The 22,243-nt window shown below is 36.1% G+C and overlaps 2 protein-coding genes across 3 annotated transcripts; one reads left to right on the top strand and one right to left on the bottom strand.

The window, feature by feature from the left end:
- Positions 1-462: 462 nt before the first annotated feature.
- LOC105328125 (testis-expressed protein 9) lies at positions 463-9,848 on the bottom strand. Its single transcript, XM_066087893.1, has 12 exons — positions 9,789-9,848; positions 7,879-8,030; positions 7,305-7,368; positions 6,791-6,858; positions 6,248-6,302; positions 5,946-6,046; positions 4,329-4,522; positions 3,657-3,739; positions 2,892-3,065; positions 2,356-2,490; positions 1,617-1,751; positions 463-684 (listed from the first exon to the last, which is right to left on the bottom strand). Exons 1-12 carry the CDS (start codon positions 9,816-9,818, stop codon positions 610-612), a joined length of 1,266 nt encoding a protein of 421 aa, XP_065943965.1. The 5' UTR covers positions 9,819-9,848; the 3' UTR covers positions 463-609.
- A 272-nt stretch (positions 9,849-10,120) lies between these two features.
- Positions 10,121-21,961, top strand: LOC105328126 (uro-adherence factor A). 2 transcript variants are annotated; one of them, XM_011428895.4, is made up of 9 exons: positions 10,121-10,430; positions 11,690-11,723; positions 11,859-11,947; positions 14,259-14,387; positions 14,943-15,059; positions 15,555-15,639; positions 16,008-16,206; positions 16,510-16,703; positions 17,100-21,961. In XM_011428895.4, exons 1-9 carry the CDS (start codon positions 10,219-10,221, stop codon positions 21,123-21,125), a joined length of 5,085 nt encoding a protein of 1,694 aa, XP_011427197.3. In that variant the 5' UTR covers positions 10,121-10,218; the 3' UTR covers positions 21,126-21,961. The 2 variants fall into 2 exon arrangements, with proteins under 2 accessions (XP_011427197.3, XP_011427196.3); XM_011428894.4 differs by having other exon boundaries at positions 16,005-16,206.
- Positions 21,962-22,243: the final 282 nt, after the last annotated feature.

The following is a 22,243-nucleotide window of genomic DNA, read 5'->3' as shown; positions in this document are numbered from 1 at the left end:
TTCTCCAATCAGCAGAAAATCACTTGTAAGAGAGATATCATAATTGATAAGAAGTATTTCAGTCCAATAGACAAACAAATGAGCAATTTTGGATGAAGAATTACATTTTCAAAAATTTAATTCAGTAAACATGAACAAAAGCTCCAGGTGGATTCTAACTCATAATCTGCAGTTCAGAAGCCCAATACTTTAACCACTGAGCTACAACATTCTACAACCCAATCGAACGATATAAACATTTTAACAAAATGTTTAAATCCCCATCTTGTGATGTAGTGTCTTAAAAAGTATAAGACTATGTGTAGTGAGGTACCTTAAACAGTTTTCTTTTTTCTTCAGCTAAGGCCGAATGCATTTATTTCCCTCCCATTCAATCAAATTCAATTCTCACAAGTATATATATTCAACACATAAAGAAAAAAAAATTCATAAATTTTTTTGACTATTTTATTTATGTTTTTTTTCAACAATATAAAATCTACCCATACTACTGTATCAGATATGTAGACGTCTTTTGACACATACAGAGTACATACAGCACACACGTGCATGTATACACCAGTCACTAACATACACAATAACATACAACACACATGTATACACCGGTCTCTAACTTCCCCACTCCAAGGCTTTCACAAATTCCTCCTCAGAAAATGACAACATCTTAGCTGCTTCTATGTGCATCTACAAAATGGAAAAGTAATTCTACATGTAGCTGTTAAAAACAGTTTCAAAACGTTATCCATAATATAATATTTCAAGCAATTTTTGTCTTCAAGCTCTTTCCTTTTCTTCAGAGTTCTTTTAAAAGTAGACTTGTAAAACCGCATCTCTAATATATGTTTTTATAGAGTATAATTTATAAAAGAGTGGACTTACAAGTCTTATTCTAATTAGTTTATAATTAGTTTATAATTAGTTTAGTTAATCAGTTCAGTATCAGAACTCCACCCTCAATTTCTATGTTTTGTTTTGAGTTAAATGTATACCGAATGAGTATCAAAACTTTTGAATCTAAGTATGAGTTAATTATTAGAACTTTTGAGTCTGTCATTGAATGAATGAGTACATACATTACAAACATTGTTGTCTGAGTTTTTTTTCGCGTGTCAGAAAATTTGCGAAAATGGGGAAAATGTGTAGCATTTTTAATTTGCGCCAGTCATGATCATTTTTTGCATTTTAAAAAAGTTTCTTACAGAAATAAAAAATTATACAGAATATAATTTCTGCGTATTCAAAAATTTGCGATTTAAAAGACATCGCGAAAAAAAGCAAAAATTAGATCATCGTGAAAATTACCGGATATATGGTATGAGAATTGTTTCTCAAGTTTGTACATGAGTAGAATAAAAAGAACTTTTTGAGTTTGCTTGTGAGTTGAGAATATTTGAACTTGTCAGCTCATCTTCAAATTCGAGTGTTATGCAGCTCATTCTCTGTCTCTTGAGTACATTTATGACTTTATGCATAAAATTTATATATATTAAGTACATCTATGAGTTTGAGTATAAAGAACACCTTCTGTCTCTTGAATTCAGCTATGAGTTTGAGCATAAAGCACTTCACTTCTTTTCTTTTAAGTACATCTATGAGTTGGAGCAAAACAATCTCACCTTTTGTCTTTTGAGTACGTCAATGAGTTTGAGTTGCTTCTTGAAGCCGGCCATCAGCTCGTTCTTCTGTTTCTCGAGTCTCTTGTTGTCGGCCACTAACTGCTCCAGTCTCTTCCTCTCTTGCTCTGTGGATTCCTAGTAAAATATGGAAGACCGCATATGAACTGCTGGAAGTTTGTAGATCATAAAAATAGCCAAGTGAGTATAAACTCAAAAGAAGAGATATACCGTTATATAATAATATATATATATTTGAAGATACTGTAATCTCCTCATTACTTGTGGGAAATTACTATATGCATAAAACTGCAAGAAGCATACCTAGCAAATTTTAAAACCCCATATTTATTTACTGTAAACCAACTTTAATTTGTGACAAATCTTTTTCGCAATTAACCTGAGATAACCTTAATTGTTAATGGTAACTTTTTTCATGACCAAGCCTCATCCACATACTTTTTGTTATTACAGTCATATGCCAAGGACTGGTTTGCAGCGAGAAAAATTCACAACGACAAAGCTCTCACAAAACTTGCTGAAATTTTTCGCACCCAAATAAAGTTTGGTTTACTGTATGTAACAGTTTAATGTGAACTATTTAAAACCATGACAACAGTTTGTAGCTCTTGATTTTATACTCTTGCAATCTGATATAAAACAGCGGAATAGCAGAATCCCATTCTCGCATGAAACAAGAAATCTATACAGAATATGGTATATGTCCCCAAATGACCCCTACCCTAGATGAAGACTTGTGTTTGGACAGCTGTTCTTTGTATTTCTCTATTTCTTCCAGCGCTCGATTCAGTCGAACTTCTGTTGCACTCTGGGAAGTTGTCTGTTGTTTCTGTTGTCGCTTCAACTGCTCCAATTCCTGTGAAATGTTTACATCAATCAGTTTAAAGTTAGTGTAAGTATCTTATAAGATTAAAAACAACAACATCACTATAATTACTAATATTCTTTTAGAAAACATCATTAAGGGCAATGGAAATAAAGTACTCTGGATATAGAATTGCCCCTGCATTTGATCTCTTATACAATGAATTACAGTCATCTCTCTTGAATTTTTTCCCAACTGAGAGTAATTTCCCATAATAGGAGCTCTTTTTTAATATTATGGTTTCAGCTAAGGTGAGCTAATAAATACAAGTAAACTGAACATTGATTAACTTAGTTTACTTATGCAACTATATTGAATAGCAACATTCTACTTTCTATTTTCAATGTACTCTGCAGGCATCATCTACCATTATACTCTCTATTTCTATGTACCTTGCGAACGGCAGTTAGCTGTCCTTCCATACTCTCTGATTTACTCCGCGCTTCCTCCGCCATTTTTTTGTATTTATCCATCTGTGACTGCTGCGATGCATTTGTTCTGTGAAGACGACCCCTTTCTTCCTCCAACTCTTTAATGCGGGAAGATAAACCTGCGTTTGTCTCATCCTGTAAAGCAAATAATACCTTTAGGTTAATTAGTTTAACCAAATTCAGTAAACTATGCATGTACCTCGAACCTGAAACCTAATAAATAATTTTAAGCAAAGATAAAACTCACTTTGTGATTTCATTAATACTCTAGCTTGGGTATAAATTTTTGTGGACTTGTAAAACCCAGTTCTAAGGATATGTAACTTTGTCCTATGAATACAAACATTTAATTTTGTGACTTCACTCAACAAACATTTTCAACTAAAAATTCATTTGACAGTCTGTCTAGCTCAATCTAACCTTGCCAGTTTTTCATTATTCTTAGACAACGTTTTTGCTACATTTTACCTTTTTGTTACGTTTTACCTTTTTATTACATCTCATCTTTTTGTTACATTTCTTTGACAGTCTGTCTTGGATTTACAATTTGTAACAGTTATTCTAATATATTGGCATCTTTTGTTACATTTTACTTTTCAGTTACATCTAAATAATGTTTGTTACATTTTATTACACCTTACTTTTTTGTTACATTCCTGTGACAGTCTGTCTAGGTTTTACATTTGTAACAGTAATCCTATATTCTTCCTTTTTATTACATCTTACCTTTTTGTTACATTCCTGTGACAGTCTGTCAACCTCTTCCTGCATGACACGTAACTTAGCCTTTAGAAAACGGATGGTTGCCTCTGTAAAAAAAAAAGCAATTAACACTTTGTACGAAAAAACAATTCAAAAATTCTCCAAAACTATCAATATAAAATGATATTAGGGTAATTTAAGGCTTTGTATGAGGGAGAGAGCATGGGGTTCAATGATAAGAATAGTCATTTCCCTCTTTAATCTTTATAAGTATTTGGAAAATAAACTTCTGGAATTAACTCATCACACCTCTTCAAATGAATATAATACCTTTTTTATTAAAATTTATTGAAAGCCCTGGAGCACAATAAATAAATTCAGTACAAATACTCAAAACTCAAAACGGGTAAAAACAAATCTACAAAGTATACCACTGTTACTATGGGTTGAACATTATCTAATTCTACTCTATAACTGGTTTTTTATATAATTCACTTGTCACAAAATTTGCAAAAATGCGTACCAGTAGCTTTTATTAATTTGCATCACTCATTTTTTGCCATTTAAAAATTGTCTTATAGCAAAACATATAGGATGAAGTTTCTGTGTACTGATATTTTGCAATGTAAAAGAAATTGCTAAAAAAGCGAAATTATATATTCCTGAAAATTACTGTATACACAATAACAAGTGTACCTGTTCCCATGTCAGCAGCAGCCTGCGGTATAACGTCATCATCCTCGTCCAAAGGGAGATCACCGCTGTCCATCTGACCTTCTATGTTGGCCACCGTATTCTGTAGGGAGAAGTTCTTGAAGTCTGTCATGAAGGTTTCGTCAGGGACCGCTACATCATCAGCTATATTTGATTTTGTACTGCGAGGTCGTGATCTTCAAAAGAGAAAAGTTCAAAACTAGAAAACTGACCAGTCAGGAAGGGCCCCGGTATGACAATAAATATAGAGAAGTGAAAAAAACTTTGAATTCCATCCTCTTTATATTAACAATGATGAAAAATAAATGCCCGGCATAAGATGTAAAGAACTGCAATATATATAAGGTGGTAAAAAAAAATATGAAAATTATAAGTAACAACTGTATTTTTAAAATTTCAAGATAATTCCTGAATATCCAAAAACTCTAAATAGTAACCTTGTATCTGCATAAAACAGGGATAACCTCATGTCTTATAAAAAAACTAAATTAAATATGTATTTAAAAAAGACTTAAACAGGTACGTGTTTTATAAAATGCAAGCCTTCAGTGAATGCAAATACATTGTATCACCCAGGGTTGACCTCAACTTCAAAACAAACATCAGTTGCAAACAAAGGTGTTCATTTATCTTCATATGACAGATAGAGATAAGCCTCTAAATTTTCTGCAGCAGGCAAGATAATTAATCCCAGGGGATTAATTGTTCTGATCTTTCATCCTTTTCTTCTAAATTTACAATAACATTTTTTTTTTCAGAAATGACAATTATCTGATTACCTGTTAAAATTAACAGCATAAAGGCAGTAAAAAATAAAATAAATAATTAAAAATTAAAATAGTGAAAAGGGATATCTTAATATATATCTTGATTTTAGAATTCAATAAAATTATCATAAATCATTGTGTACAGTATTTTAACCAAAATAAAGTATGAATATTATGTTTTAAATCCATATTTCAAAGAATGTACACAATACTAGACATCATTCAAAATTGAAAAACAAAGTTCATTTGCAGACACAGGCAGTGCATTAATTAATCTCAATGTGACAGATAAAGATAAAGCTTAGGATTTTCTTCCTGTGGAAGGTTAATTAATCCCAAAGGACAAATATTGCACAGCCTTCCAAGTATACAGGGATGGTAACATTCTCAGCAGTTATCTCTCTTTGCCCATTCATTCTTATGCATAGTTAAGAAATCTACCCCACCACCCCAGCTCCAAACCAGAAGACATAGAGAACCAAACTTAGCATCAAAATATGTATTTCTGCCTACTGAACTACCATACCAAATTTGAACTTGATTGGGCAACCATAAAAAAAGTTATTAGACAAAAACAGAAAATTTGTGGACAGAAGAGTGACAGACGGACGGACAGAAGGACGGACGGACAGAGTGATTACTATAGGGCATCCGCAATTTAATCCTTGCGGGGCCCTAATTAAACGAATAATTTTATTCTTCTTTCGAGTTCTAATCTAGCAGGAGGTTTGTAATTTTGATATGAGCAAGTCCTATACACAGTAAGGCTTTTGGTGTGATTTTTAAAATCATTTCTTCTTTGCAGAGAAGAAATTTTGCAGAAATCACTTACTTTGCAGAAATTGGACGTTTGGTTTTGGACTGTGCTCGACTTTGATTGGTTGACAGAGGTCGAATCTGATTGGTCATTTTAGAACTAGGTCTTGAGGATGGCTGAAAAAAAAAAACATGTCTAAATGAGGTTTAAAAGAAGAAAACATTTTTAATATTATGGTAATCCAACTTAATTTTCCTTGACACAGATTTTGGTGGTTATTTTATGAACAGAAAAATATGGTGCAGAGACCAGCTGATACTTCTCATGATATGTTTAACATTGATCAATACAACTATCAACACATGATGTGTAAATACCTTTGGTGAGGTTTCAGTGTTCTCATTTGGTCCTGTGATATCATCATCAAATTCTCTAAAAATAAATACAGTTATGGTTTATTAAGAAATAAACGGCAAATCCTGTGAAGCATGAAGGCCTTTTACTTACAATAAAGCAAGTGAATATTTCTTGCCACAAACCAGCCTTTGTAGCATAACAACACATATGTAGAAAAAACCTTCATCATGAAAATCAGTCTTTGCAAATCAAGTTACTTTTATCATATTGCAAAATAAAGTCGCTGTAATTAAACACACACTAAGAGCAAATTTACCCTTTAAGCAAAGCCAGTTTCATAACCTAATTTTAAGAAGGATACATGTATTAAAATCTGATAAGTTTGTAACAGTTTTTCGCTTATGAAGAATCAAAATCAAATGTCCCTTGTGCTTGGCTTATAAATAGTCTGTTTTTCTGTACTGGGCTCGATGAATAAAATCCAGATTGCCTCTTATCTAAAGCATACATTGTTAAAGTACTGTAAGAGAAAACTCCACCTAACAATGGCTTACACTACTCACTTGAGGAACTCTTCAGAATTGATGTTGTCAAGAAGACGAGACTTTGAAAGCACTGATTCTTGTTCTCTCTGAAAGTAAAATCAACAAAATTACAACTACTGTACACAGTAAAAATATTCGCCTCTGTTTTATTTTTGCTCCTTTGGCCTTCGTTGTCTGTGGGTGAATTCCAATGTCTTTATTAAATTATCTCTCTTTAAACACCACTTTGTTAGGCGAATTCAATTCAATTACTCAGATAACTGGTCTAATAAAGACAGAGCAAAATTGTGAAGAAGGGTAAAAATAACATGGGGGGAAAAATAACCCTGAATACAGTTTGCTAAGAAATTTTCTAAAGTTTATAGAATTTACAAGACTTAACAATATGACCCACAAAAGCAAATCAAAATATATGCAAACTACAATATTCAGATTTAACAAACCAATTTAAATCCTGTGGTAATAAGTTACCAAAAGAAGATCTTAGAAAAATCCCCCACCCCGAGATACCAGTAGTCAATGAAACACTTACCAAGACTTCTTCTGCTTCTGCCACTAGATTGGCTGTTTTTGCCTCTAATGCTGCATTCAATTTCCTAAAGAAAATAATTGAAATGTGTTACTTAAAAACGAAAAAGGCATCTTTTACTCAGATTAAACTTTTGTCTACTGACTGTACTCTGAAAAGTTTTTAAATCATATCCATGATGGTCCACTGCTTTTAGTCTCAGTACTTACAGTATATCGGTACTTTGCTATAAGGACAGAGCAACTACTAGTGCTACTAACTTGAATACTGTAGATTCCTAACTTTACGTGTGTACTTAATTCCGCGATTCAACCATTTTCCATCAAATCGCAAGAATATAAAATCGTTAATGTTAAATTTTTGTCATAGTTTTATGTAGTTTAGATCATCAAAAAAATACAACAGGATTTTAAAATCCGCAAGCTGTACTTCTTGCATTTTTGCGTGGATATTATTTCCCCACTTTCAATTATGAATCTACAGTTAGTGTAGTAGGCTGGCTCTGACTACACATTTTGTAAGGCTAAGCACAGGTATTAATTTTTCTAATGATTCAGGTAGGGGTGATTACTCTTACTTGTATTCCTCCTCCTTGCTTGCCAGATCCCTGATACCAGATCCACCCCTGGAGGAGGATAAATTCCCGGATCCACTCCTGGCGGGGACATTGGTGTTCTTCACAGAGTGAGAGGACTGTCTCCCTGACACTGGTCTACTAGACTGTTTAGCCTGTACATATATAATACAAGAATATTTTAAACTGCATATTTTTGCAAATTCCTTACATAGATTTATAATGATTCAGAAAACATCTATCTTCTTCTATAAATCTTTTATGAAGTTTATTCATTTGAAAATTCTTGATACATCGTAAAGAACAATTTTTTAACATTATGATCTCCAATCCTCAGCAATGTTCAATAACTCATATTAATCCGGATTTTTTTTAATTTGTACCATAAATCTAGCTTTTATTTAGGCAAGTTTAATTAGTATTGTAGTCTTAATATTACTGTACACACAGCTATATATTCAATGAACTGCTTGGCTTAGTAGCTTCAAAGAAAAAAAAAGTAAAGGGGTTCGAGCCACTGATGCACCAGTATAACCGTTTTTGTTTTTGTTTTTTTAAAATTTGATCTCAACTTGGATATTTATTCCATTATATCCATCATGGCCCAAATTGCAGTAACTTTGTATAATGCTGATTAATGCATGGATACCATCCAAAAATTTCTTTTTATTTTATTTCATTTATAAAGTTTTTAAGGACAGCTATGACACTTTTATGATGAAAAAAAAAATTTGAGGCTGAGGATCGGAAAACCTTAAATTGACAAAACCTTGACATTTGCAATGCAGAATGCTCAAAGAGTCTTTAGTTTTATATTCCAACCAGACAAGTCAGAGAGAGTATTTCACAACAAAATTCTTAAAACAGAATGGGAGAACTAATGATGGACCAGACATGGATTCCAACCCAGGCCCCCTGAACCCCTAGTAAGGTGCTATCAGGTATTCCAACTGGTCTGTCACATTCCTACCCCCTTAAATAATATTCGCCCTCAAAGATCACCCCAGGCAGGAGTTAAACCGTCTATTCCAGGGGTTGGTTAAATGGCACCATGCAAATGTAATATAAGGTATAATGACACACCAGATTGAGATTCAAACCCCGGCCTTAAAATTGTGGAAACGCCCCCTTAACTTGTCAAATTTCAATTCATGGCTAAAAGAAGGCAACCCATTTCATGATATGAAAGTATCCCATATGATAATGTCAACAAATTGTGTAAGGTGTCCTGAAAACTTCCGAATGGACAAGAGCTAGATGTCAATTTCCTCCGTAAGAAATGTTTTATCATTCTTGAGAGTTTCTCCTGGGATATTTAAAAAAATGTTCCCCTTCTATTAATTACAGTTGTATTTAATTGAAAGTATATCAACTTTCGATTAAAATCCTTAAAAATTGACAGACACAATAACTAGAGACAGAATGATTCTCACCAAGGGCCATTTCTCGAAAGTGCATTGTTATGTCATTTTATCAACACATACAATTACATACAAAAAATGAAATAACAATGCACTGGTGAGAAATGGTCCCTAACGAGAATCAATCTCATGCCAGCAGTACATGCATATGTGGTTCGTTCAGGTATTTCTGAAAATCAAAATATTTGGTTGAAGAAAAAGAAGAGAAAGATTTGACACCGGTCTTGTTGTGATGAATATGAATATATAAAAAAACCTGCCTCCTCTTTAACCCAAGCCTTATTACATTTCAAATCAAAATACATGTCTAGCAGTGTACAAAATTTATGGCGTTCATAGCAACTGTTAGTTTTTCTCATTGATTTCTAAATCAAAAGTTTGTCAATTTCAAACTTTTCCGTTAACATCAAAACCATAAATCGAAAGGAAGTCTACAAAACTGGATCAATATAAATACTGCATTCCATTTAATGATTAAATACCCAAACTTACAGAATTGTTTCGAGACTGTGGCTCTGACATGTTTGTTTTGGTTTATGGCAAATATAAAAGTCGTAAAATATTATAATTAAAAAAGGTGAAATAGGTTATCTACGGATACTATTGGAATATAAAGCGAATCAAATGTATGTAGATTCGTTTACGTTCAAATAATTAAAAATAGCTTATCATTTAACCTAATTAATACCACGATATTATTTGAAACAACAAATACGTTGTTTATTGATTGATTGAGTTGTTATTATTTAAACTTATTTGAATAATTCAATTTTATCCGGTTTTACGACTTTAAACTGGACTTCGATACTTGGCGCTTGCGCAAATTGGAATAAATGATCTTCAATACAAATATTTACAATAATATCCGACGCCATGTGTCGAAAAAAACATGATATCCCTCCTCCCCATTTAATTGAATGCCATGTCCAGTAATTTGCTTCTCTGTAGTGATGTAGGATTTGAAAACGAAAGTAGAATAAAGTTGGGCGCCTCTAGCGTCCCGGGACATGCTGCTAATTCAGTGCTGTATTCTGGGTTAATGGGAGGGGATTCATGTCATTTGAAACAAAACAGAAAGCAGCGGCCCGATGGGAGGTATAACAGTATAGGAGATGGACTGGAGACCTCCATAAGGTGGGCGTATGCTGAAGTTTTTACTTTTTCTCTTATTTAAAATTTTGAAATTTAAAAAAATTTGTTTACTTCTGCAATGTAAATGTACAGACTCTGGAGCAATGTGTAACATCTATGCAAATTGTCTCAAGTAAGCAGTGTAGCTCTTCGTTTGAACCATTTACCGAGCATGTCATGTTGGTGCATTACTTCAGAGTTTGTAATATAGCCTAGATATTTATGTACCACTGTGGATATTTTCTATGTAAAATGACAACAAATAAACATGCTATTCTATCAAACAGTGAAAAGTTTTCCGCGGTTTCTGCCCATTGTGAATACTATAGTAACTGTTATCAAAACTATTCACCGGCGTTATTCAGTTTCCTTGATTGTTAAGTTCGGAACACTTCTGGTGTAACGAAGTCACTATGTTAAATTCAAAGTCTGATAACTCTAATTTTTTTAATATCATTAAGAAAATCTACGTGGATAAATAAAGTTTTCTTCAGCATTATAAAATACTCACTTACTCTTCAGATGATAGCAAGTTTATTGTCCCCCTTGATAACAACTATTTCCCTAGGCTTTGCATCCTGAAATAGTAAATGCTTAATCGGGGGACAGTTAACTAGATATCGTCCTCATTGCCGATGAAGAGGTAAACTTGTAAAATTGTGTCAAGTCAGGTTTGTTAGATAAGAAAGCTAGGGTTGAAAATTAGAGCAATGCTTGGTTTGTAACAATAATGAAAGTTATTGAAAGGCTGACCAAAAATTGAACATTTACACTTATACTATACACAGGTGTATTTTTGCCTTTGTTATTTTCATTCTACTACACTTGTCAAGGGTTTTGTTCATCACGAATTCTCCCAGATGCATTATGTTTTAATGGATAATTTGAGACTTTTGAATTTGCCTGCTGACAACGAGGGCCTCCAAAAATGGGGGCAATTATTTTCCTGTATATTGTAGTCATAGAGAGGTTAACAAATCTGTGTTTTAGAGATTGGAAAGTGTTCTGCTCTGTTTATCACTTAATCATGGAGTCAGTTGTGTATTTCATGTCTTTCTACAATAAATCACTTTATGCACTGAGACCATGGAAACAGATTGTCTGATATTCATTGAACTCAAATTCGCACTTGAAATTCATTATATTGACATCTCTAGGACATTATACCTTATTTGAGGAAAAAGTCGTAGGCACTGAGATTTGAAAAGTTATAGTGAGTACTTTAAAGTCCTTTGAACAATCTGTTCTGTTATTTATTTCAGCAATGAAGCTAAAGGAAAGATTGAGAGAGTTTTGGTAAGCAGCTCATTTGTTTGAAAAATAACCCAATATATACCGGTATTTAAAGCACAATACATTTTTTAATTTAAAAGAACCTATTAGTTTGGTCTTAAAGAACCGTTGAATAAAGATTTCATTTTCATTTTGCAGGGTGAAGTCAGGAACTTTTCTGATGTGGAGAAGTTTGTCTTGTATCTAAAGCTTCCAACGGGAGACACATCCTCTGAAGATCTCCGCAGGTAAAGCAAATGAGCTATTTAGGCGATCATTGAGATGAATTGCTATTGCTCATTTAATTTCCATTCATATATTCTTCCAATGCAGCTGTGCCTCAGACCACATAAGCAACTTTAAAAAAAAAAAAAACTGACCTCATTTCATAAGGTTGCAAAAAAAACCTACCTGTGAGTAAATGTCCGTAACATGTTTTATCAGTGACTCATATATTTCTTATTCAGTTTATAAATGAAGACATTTTTAATTTCCGATCAGTTTATAAGTACAGGTAATACAATTTTTAGGTCACCTGAGTCACTCAGGTGACCTATTGCAATTGGTCTTCGTCCGTCGTCGTGCGTTAACAATTTTACATTTTTAACTTCTTCTTGAAAACTACCAGGCCAATCGTTACCATTTTTGGTGTGAAGCATCTCTATGGTAAGAAGAATCTAAATTGTGAAATTTATGGCTCTACCACCCCTGGGGTGCCGCGGGCGGGGCCAAATATGCAAAAAAAGCCAAATTTTCAAAAATCTTCTTCTCTACTTCCACACATGTGAGGAAAAAACTGAATGCATGGTTATGATGTCCATGAGGCCCTCTACCAAAATTGTGAAATTTATGGCCCCTGGGTCAGGGGTTCTGGCTCTAGGGTGGGGCCAATATGGCCATATGGTAAAAATGTATTAAATCTTAGAAAATCTTCTTCTCTACTACCATATATATTTGTTAAAAACTAAATGCATGATTATGATGTCCATGAAGCCCTCTTCCTAAATTGTGAAATTCATGACCCCTGGGTCAGGGGTTCAGGCTCTAGGGTGGGGCCAATATGGCCAAATAGTAAATATGTATTAAATCTTAGAAAATCTTCTTGTCTACTCTTATATATATTTGTTAAAAACTAAATGCCTGATAATGATGTCTATGAAGCCCTCAATCTAAATTGTGAAATTCATGACCCCTCGGTCAGGGGTTCAGGCTCTAGGGTGAGGCCAATATGGCCATATAGTAAAAATGTATTAAATCTTAGAAAATCTTCTTCTTTACTACCATATACATTTGTTAAAAACTAAATGCATGACTATGATGTTCATGAAGCCCTCTACCTAAATTGTGAAATTCATGACCCCTGGGTCAGGGGTTCAGGCTCTAGGGTGGGGCCGATATGGCCAAATAGTAAAAACGTATTAAATTTTAGAAAATCTTCTTCTCTACTCCCATATATATTTGTTAAAAACTAAATGCATGGTTATGATGTCCAAGAAGCCCTCTACCTTAATTGTGAAATTCATGACCCCTCGGTCAGGGGTTCAGGCTCTAGGGTGGGGCCGATATGGCCAAATAGTAAAAATGTATTAAATCTTAGAAAATCTTCTTCTTTACTCCCATATATATTTGTTAAAAACTAAATACCTGATAATGATGTCCATGAGGCTCTCTACTAAAATTGTGAAATTCATGACTCCTCTGTTAGGTGTTCATGCTTTAGGGTGGGGCCAATATGGTCATATAGTAAAAATGATTTAAATCTTAAAAAATCTTTTTCTCTACTCCCACACATGTGGGCAAAAAACTGAATACATGGTTATGATATCCACAATCTCCTTTACCTAAATTGTGAAATTCATGGCCCCTTGGTCAGGGGTTCAGGACATGAGGGGGGGGGGGGGGGGGCAATATGGCAATAAAGTGTTAATGCATATTATGTTTAAAAATCTTCTTCTCTATTCTCACACATCTGTATAAAAAAAACGACTAATAATTATGTTTACCAGGAAGTCCTCTACTGAAATTTTAATTTTCATGTCCCCTGGGGTATGGGTTTTGACTCTAGGGCAGGGCCAAAATGGATGTATAGATGTTAATGCATATAACGTTAAAAAATTATCTTCTTTACTCCCACACACCTAAAAGGAAAACTGAATTCATTATTTTGTAGACCAGATCTTTTAGTTTTTCACCAAAATTATAGGTTTCACAGTTCTTTTTGAATTAAATGTGGTTGTCATTACAAATTTATAATTTTTCTACTCCAGTATGAAACCTTATTAATTAGATGCATATATGAGACTCCATGACAAGTTTGTGTATTGGATATATGCTACTCAGGTGACCGTTAAGGCCAATTGGCCTCTTGTTTTATTTATCTTGCTGGTAAATGTCATTTTATTCACATCAGAATAGAGATATATGGACTAATCCTCTAAATTCTCTAAGCATTTGAGGTACTGTATTAGATCAGTATGGTACTCAAACCTGTATGTATACGTATTGTAGCAATGCTGTTCATTCTAAGTTTGACTACTAACTTTGCTATTTCTGGTATAGGACCCCCACCCCCTACTGTAAGCAGGCCAACCGGGTGGAGCAGAGTCTGGCCTACACCTGGATAAAGTCACACCTGGAGGAGGACATAGAGATCTGTCTGCCCAAACAGGAAGTCTACGATGAGTACAGGTAAGTCATGCAGGTGGGATGGTCCGTTAGCTGCAAGGTACATTTTAATGTACTAATAAAAGCTATCTAACCATTTCATGAGTTAAACACTGCACTAGCTGCCAGGTTTTACATTTTAAGTAAGAATGTAACCATTTCATTATTTTTTTTTTCACCTTGAAAATGATAAGTTAACTCAAGGCTGAAGGATGACCTTGAGTTTTATATGCCCTTTACCTTGAGCATTACTTTGACCTTTTCTGTCAATAAATATCGAGTCATTAAACTGTAAACATGGCTAACTATAAGAACTTTTAGAATTGAAAGACTCAAGTTTTAAAGTGATAGACCCCCCCCCCCCCCCCCACAAAATGCATAAGCCCCCAGAGAACATGAAAATAGAATTTTTAATTCTAAAGGGAGACAATAAGGTTGGAATAAAATAGATTTTGGCCTCATATCTGCTGTCTATTTTCCATAAGATAAAATGAGACGAAACAAATTCTAGTGATCATGGTGATTATCTTTGGGCGGTAATGGGTTATAACCTTTCTCTCCCTCCCCTGTGTTTTATAGACAATACTGTGAGAACCACAGCTTGGTGCCACTGTGTAACGCCGACTTCGGGAAGCTGATGAAGACAGTGTTCCCCAATGTCAAACCGAGGCGACTGGGTCAACGTGGACAGTCCAGATATCCTTTACCTATTTTAATTTATCACACATAGCAAATTGTCAAACAGATCTGGCTTGATGACTTTTTATTGCTTACTTTTCTCCAAATTCTCTTCCCTCCCCTCCATTTAATGTATATGTGCATCTTTTAACGAATACTTGTCATTGTAAAAAGTTTTCCCTTTCAATATGTACATGTAATAACTTTGCCCCTAAAAATTGATTCATCTTTGACTTTCAGAAATAAACAAGTTAAAAGATAATTTTGTCAGTTTTGCAAACAATTTTAATCAATGTTAACAGTTTCATGAGCTCAAGGGGATTACCCTGATATATTGCTTTTTTGAACTTAAAATTTTAAATAAAATGGTTATTTCTCATTTCATTATTGCAAAAGAATTGATACATGTACATGTATATGCATGTGTCATAACATGAAAATGCTTGAGAAACCAATCATTGGGCGACGCTCATCTGGTCAGTATTTTGGTTATGACCTTGACCCCATTCTTACGTATTGCTACGGAGGGCTGAGGAAAAAGCTGGATGTGGAAGCACCATCATTGCCAGAAATAGATGTCAGTGTGTCACAGCAAAAGGTAAGACTTTAGAGACACTAGGTATAGACACATCAGGTATTTTGAAGGTAGAGAATGGCTACAGGGACACATGAAAAAAATATATATATGAAAGTTGTCATTGGTTGATTGGTATAATGGAGAACTCTTGATTCATTTAATAACAGCCCATTTTGTCTTTGCAAACTGATAAGCTAAGGAATTTTTTAAAGGGTTTTTCCAACATCTTTAACAGTTCAAGAATCTTTATAACAATATGTACATCTATTCAGATGTATATTGTAGAATGTTCTAAAGTTTCATAAATTTTTAGAAGAAATTGTGTGAAAAATTTTCATTGGTTGATTGGTGGGGTGTTTCTGTAACAAGTACTTTGATTGGTTTAGCAGGATGAGAAGACAGAAGAGGACCACCTGAACCGGGCCTCCTGTGACCTAGTTTTGGAGTGGGCGATGAAGCTGCTGGAGCAGAGTTTTAACAACATGAGAGAGCTGGCAGAGTTCCTGGTCTCCAATCTGTATGTCAACAGCAAGTCTGTGTCCGCCTTCACTGTCATAGCAGCCATGGAGGAAGCGGGCGCCCAGAAAGGTGTGTTGTGTAGCTCTCTTCAATTCTATTGTCATTATTCAATGGAAATGAGTCAAAAATGTTTTGCATACCTTTGAGCATGAAATTTGTCAATTTTACACACATAAAAAATGAATTGATATGCTGTACTTTAAATTTAATGTCAGTCTTACATAAGTGGCTGTATCAGTGCATATTCTAATTTTCAATCATAAAAATGCATACAGGATCCAATAGTTATTGTGATGGATAAATAGATTATTTAGAACATGTACAAAATGAATACAAATATTTCTATCCAACAAAGAGTCCATTCTTTTGCAGTGTCGTCCATGTTTTCCAACACGACCGGTGGAGATAGACACCGTGAGACCCAGCTACAGCTTCAGCGGAAACTCCACGAACGCGAGCACGTCAGCCGCCAGAAGAAGAAACTCCAGCAGATGAAGGAAGACAACGCAAACAAGCAGAGACAGGAGAGGCAGACCCCACTCATAACATCACCCACTGGACAACAGGTGTGTATTATATCTCTTATACTGTATATCTGGGGGGGGGGTTTTTGTGTGTCATAAAATTTGCAAAAAAGGGTAAAATCTGTAACATTTTCAATTTGCAATTTAAAAAGTTTCCTATAGAAAATGATTCATTATATAATTTGTGCGTATTCAATTATTTGTGATTTAAAAGAGATCGCGAAAAAGCGAGAATTAGATCATGGCGAAAATTACTGTAAGTTAATAATAGGCTAATTGGTCATTAAAATTCACTTTTAAAAATTCATTTCTTTTTTTAAAGACATTATAACAAAGTTATATAAATTTAATATTTTGACTAATTTCTTAGTCAGTTTATTGTCTTTTGGCCTGTAGACAACATATTTTAGGACCAATATCATTACAATAATATTTCAGGAGTTGATGTCTCCCCGGAAGATCTTCGAGGAGTCGGATGATGCGGAGGTCCGGACACACTCCGGACGGTCCCTGAGCCAGGAATATGGTGTCAGACCCCAGCGTCAAAGATCCACGTCATCCGCCAGACGGAAAAAGACAAAATCCATCACCCCGCAGGAGGGACTAGACAAGGGAGGGGGAACCAGTTCAGGTGAGGAAGTGTCTGTTCATCAGTCTACTGCAAAAGAGGATCAGCAAATCTATGAGCAAAGCATTGTGGGAAGGATGTCCGTGGATATGGAGGTACGGAGGAATTCAGAGTCGGATTATACAATGGAGATGATGTCAGTGGAAGATCTGGTGTTGCAAGAGAGATTGTCCAAAGAGGAAAGCTGGAAGGTGGAAGATTTTAATAGAGAAAGAATGGAGGTTTCGGAGGAACTACCTGTGAGTGTTAAAACTGAAAGTCAAGTGTCCAAACCTTTGACTGTGTCCGTTACAGAAGAGTCGTCTGTTTTCAAGTTGGATTCTATCTGTCCAAAAACAGATTCCTCTATATTAGAGGATAAAGCTCCATTGAGCTCAGTTTCACAAATTCCATGTCATCTGTCAGAAACATTATCAAACCAAACCAGTGTTTACAAAGCCAAGCTAGAGTCTGCTGCAAATCCAGTTCTAATCAATTCCAGTCAAGAGACAGTTCTAATCAATTCCAGTGAAGACACACCAATAAATGTACTATTAAACACGTCATCTAACCGGATTTCCATTGACAACCTGGAGAATTTAGATTCCAAATGTCCATCAACACCTTCATTGAACAATATCATGTCTGTACCTATAAACACAATGGCTCCTATTTCTTCCACAGAAAGCACATCCACTCAACTCAACTTTCCTCCAAAGGAACAAGCCATCCCCACGACTTCTGTCTCAAACCGCAGTGCATTCGTCCCATTTTCTCAGTTCCGTGGAAAAGATCTAGTGGGTGGGGATGAGCCGGATTTCTTGTCTGATTCAGATGGAAGCTTGTGTCTATCTGAAAAGGCTCAACCCATTCTTTTCACCAAGGATGGAAAAGAGTTCTTCCTCATGACTCCCCGACCTTCTAAGCTTAATAATCCAGCAAGTGCCAGTTTAAAGGATTCCCCAATCCAGCTAGTCCCAACCACAACAACCAGCTCAAATCTTCCATCCACTCCTGCGAAGTCTTCTCCATCAGTTGTTAGTATTCCATCCGAGCCCCAGTCCCCTACCACGCCCAAGAAAAACCGGTCCAGATTCACACCAATTCGTCCAAAAGGGTCGCCAGCAAAGACAGTCTCATCAATCCTGAAGGAACAGAAGTATCCAGAAAAGCAAGACTCCGAAAAAATTGACCGGTCCAAGTCAGTATCAACTCTTTTAAAAGAGAAGAGAGAAAGAGAGGCCAAGCTTCAAGTGGGTGTTTCCACACCAGTGATATCCCAAGCTGCTGTCAGTATGTCTGGAGTTGGAGCTCTAGCTGCTTTCCCAGCCAACAAGGTACAGAGTGGAGAAGCTCCTCAAGTAAACATTATTATTCTGAATCCAGTGAATCCTGGTCTAGGCACCACACCTGTGGTGTCCATTTCAAGTGATGCGGTGACATCTGTCACCACGACACTAACAACCGTGTCCAGTCATGGCTCAGCAGAGTGTTGTAGCTCCACAGTGGATGTAAGTCAAAGGAGAGAGAGAAACCGCACTGAGTCCCTCTCGGAATATGACATCACCAGTCCCAGCTTTGGGGATAACCTGAACATATCCGATCTCTCTGATTCATCCATAGGAGATGAGAAGCCATCAAAACTGGTTAAGATTATAGACAGCGAACAAAATGTGTCATCAAGGCCTGGTAGTAGGTGTTCAATGGACCGTGAAACTCCCTCCTTTTATGGTCGAAAGAGAAAGCTGCTGAGTTCTCAGTCGATTGAGGGAAGCAGTAGTATAGAAAGGTATCCGCCTAGGGTTCCTAGTAATGAAGAGGATTCAGATTATACAATGGAGGAGGACAGAAGAGCAGCTTCATGCAGCTTAGATTACAAAGAGAAATGTTCACAGAGAGATGTTTCCAAGGCATTTGATGATAAACTGAAGCTGGCAGAGAGAAGAAATTATCCGGATATATCTGATTTAGAATCAGATGCACTGAAAGATGCTTGCATCCCAGATCCGTCCAATATTATCAAAAAAGGAAAAGAACACTGTAAACAGAAGCAGGATACAGCAGTTGGAGTAAACTCCCTCTTAAGGAAATCCCAACAGAGACTTCTGGAAGACAAGCCAAAACTGGATGAGAGAATGAAAACCTATTTTCAGCAGATGGAAACACAGGAAAGTCAGCAGAAAACAGAGGACTCACAAGGAAGCGAACTTCCGCCTGACGTGGCAGAGTTCATCACAGACAGTATGACCCAGTCATGCTTGAGTGAACAAATGGATGCAACAGTAACCATAGAGAAGTCAAGAACAAGGAGTTTGTCGAGGCAGGAGTCTGTGCAGGAGATATGTAAAAGTCTGCAAAACATTCCATGTAACCCTTCACCACTGCCTCTGGCCCAATCTCCCACCATTCTGCCGATATCCACGCAAAGATCTCATTCCGCCCGTCAACTTCCGCTCGCCCTGGGGACTGGGAATGAAAAACTGTTGCTGGAAGATGACTATTTCCGTAAGCCTTTAAGATCCCAGTCTGTCACTGATGCCTCTAAAGCTCTGTCTGACACCCAGATTCCAAGAATCGAAAAGGCTCCCACATTACAGCAAAGTGCCAGCGGGAAGGAAAGTCAAATGACTGTAAAGAAGACTGCTGGTGGAGTGGAGTTTGCAAGTCCCCAGAGACCTTTGAGACGTCAGCGCACTCCGTCGACAGAAAATCCTAAAAAGAGGGAGTCATCAGTAGAACGCCATGTGATTCAGAGGGAGTTGTCTTTGGAGCGAAACACGGCACACACACCCCACTCTGATCCAGGGTACGGCAGTGTGGGCCACAGTCCTATACTCCAGTCTGTGCTCGTCTCCTCTGTCTGCGATTCTACCTACAGCTCCATGTCCAATACATCACTCTCTGGATGTCGACCTGACTCGGCACACAGTGTCATGAGCGACGGAATTGCTCTGAGTCCAATGGCGTCGCCACGATTCCAGACGTCTACTCCATACCATCTCAAGTCGCCATCAATGATGCCGCTGAAGGAATCTGTTCTACCGGTGCAGTCCTTTATGCCCATTCCCATCCAGGGCTCATCTCTCAAGATGGACAACAGCTCAGTGACATTGATTCGGCCAGTTGTGACCATTGCAAGTCAGATATCACAGTGTATGACTGTCGAGCAAGTCGTTACAGGGGACATTATGGGGGACGACACCACGATAGGACAATCTGTCAAACAGGCCCCACCCTCCTACACCGCAGCAATGCAAGACATGGAGAGGAGGTCAAAGAAAGGGAAAAAGCAGGGAGCTTTCCAGTCTCCTTTGCCTAGTCTATCTGGACCTTCATCCACTGAGACTTTGGATTCTAGCAAATCATTTTACTTCTCTGACAAGTTGGCAGAGCTGTCAAGAAAAACATTTGCTTCTGAAAAGGGGGCAGTGACGAAACAGAAGACCAATAAGAACCAAAATATCAAGTCAATCCTGGGTCATCTGAAGTCTCCCATAGACCCACAGTATCGGGGTCAGGTCAAGGGTCAATCACTTGGGGAGCTTCCAGATGCTAACTACCAAGGAAACCAGCCCAATGTCAACATGTTTGACATTGAGAGCATCGTGACCTTCAAAACCATGGAGACAGATGTAGACATGGGAACAGAGGGAGAGTCCTCAGAAGTCCGGGGAATCAAAGACCAATCGTACGATGACCAAGTTACATTTTCCGCCAGGCGGAATCTGAGCCAGATGCTGGGTCAAGACTTCAGTGGAGATGACCTTCAGGCGACCTTGGAGGATTTAAAGGCCGTTGATAGCCAGTACTTTGTGGATAACTTCGACATTGGATCCGAAAAACGACAAGAGATGTAAAGACCAGTGAAATTGTGGAAGATTAATGGGAGGGGGTGTCTGTTTCATGGATTATCAATCTTTGATGTGGTTTGAATGTATTCTCATTGCACAAATAAGCACTTTGGACTGAATGTTCATTGGGACATAGTTTTGTGAATTTATTTGTAAAAGTAGGGGATAAAGACTGAGTTTCATAATTTGTAAGGATGTAAATTTATTGGAGAGTGGAACCCACAAAATCCACAAATTAAAGTTAAGCCCTTGCAATGTCCAATGATTCCTGACTAACTGACTTTATCCATCTGCCTTTCCCAAGGTTAACTCTAGTGTTATCAAGGCATCCATCTTCATTTTAACATTGTTGTGGGATCTATGCGAGGTATTTTTTTTTTGGAATTTTTTTCTTTCTGAAGGAACTGTTGCTTACTTGTGCCAAAGGGATTACACTACTAACACTAGTACTGTGCATGTTTGTCTTTTTTTAATATCTCCTTCAAACAATTTACATTTGAAAGGTTTTTAAATGGAAATAAAAACAGTTGGCTAATTTTCAGAAAGTTTTTTTTTGAATGCAGAAAGTCTTTTTTAAAAACCATAGCTGGCCTTATGATTTTTATATATGAACTCAGTACTAAAGAGTAAACTGTTTAACTACTTTTAAAAACTATGTTGTGGTGAAAAAAACCCTAAACCAGCAATGTTAGTGCTGCACATCTATGGTGCTAGAATTTTTTTATGAGCTTACAGAGTTATATCCCTTTCTAATATGTTTATTCTCCTTAATGAGACAAATATATTGTTATATCAATAAAGAACCTTTTAAGTATTCTTGTCAAACACATTTTTATTGACTACCAGCATTATTTAAAATTTGACAGATAAATTGCATTGCATACATGTACCATAAACTTTTCATTTTGAAAAAATCAAAGGATTTTTAATTTTCTTGTTGGAATAAATTAGTATTTCATACTGTCAGTGAACAAATTATCTGTTCAAATGTTGGTATTTTTTGGTTTAATCTTTTAAATAATTATTGTGATTATAGTCTATCAATACTGGTAGGCCTTTTAAACAGGAATTTTAAATGATATACACTTCCATTGGTTCTGTTTTGTTTTTGTTTTTTTTACACA

Source organism: Magallana gigas, chromosome 1 (genome assembly GCF_963853765.1).
Source record: "Magallana gigas chromosome 1, xbMagGiga1.1, whole genome shotgun sequence".
Classification (NCBI taxonomy): Eukaryota; Metazoa; Mollusca; class Bivalvia; order Ostreida; family Ostreidae; genus Magallana; species Magallana gigas.
The sequence above is the reverse complement of the archived record's forward strand: the minus strand, read 5'-3'. Positions and strand labels throughout refer to the sequence as shown.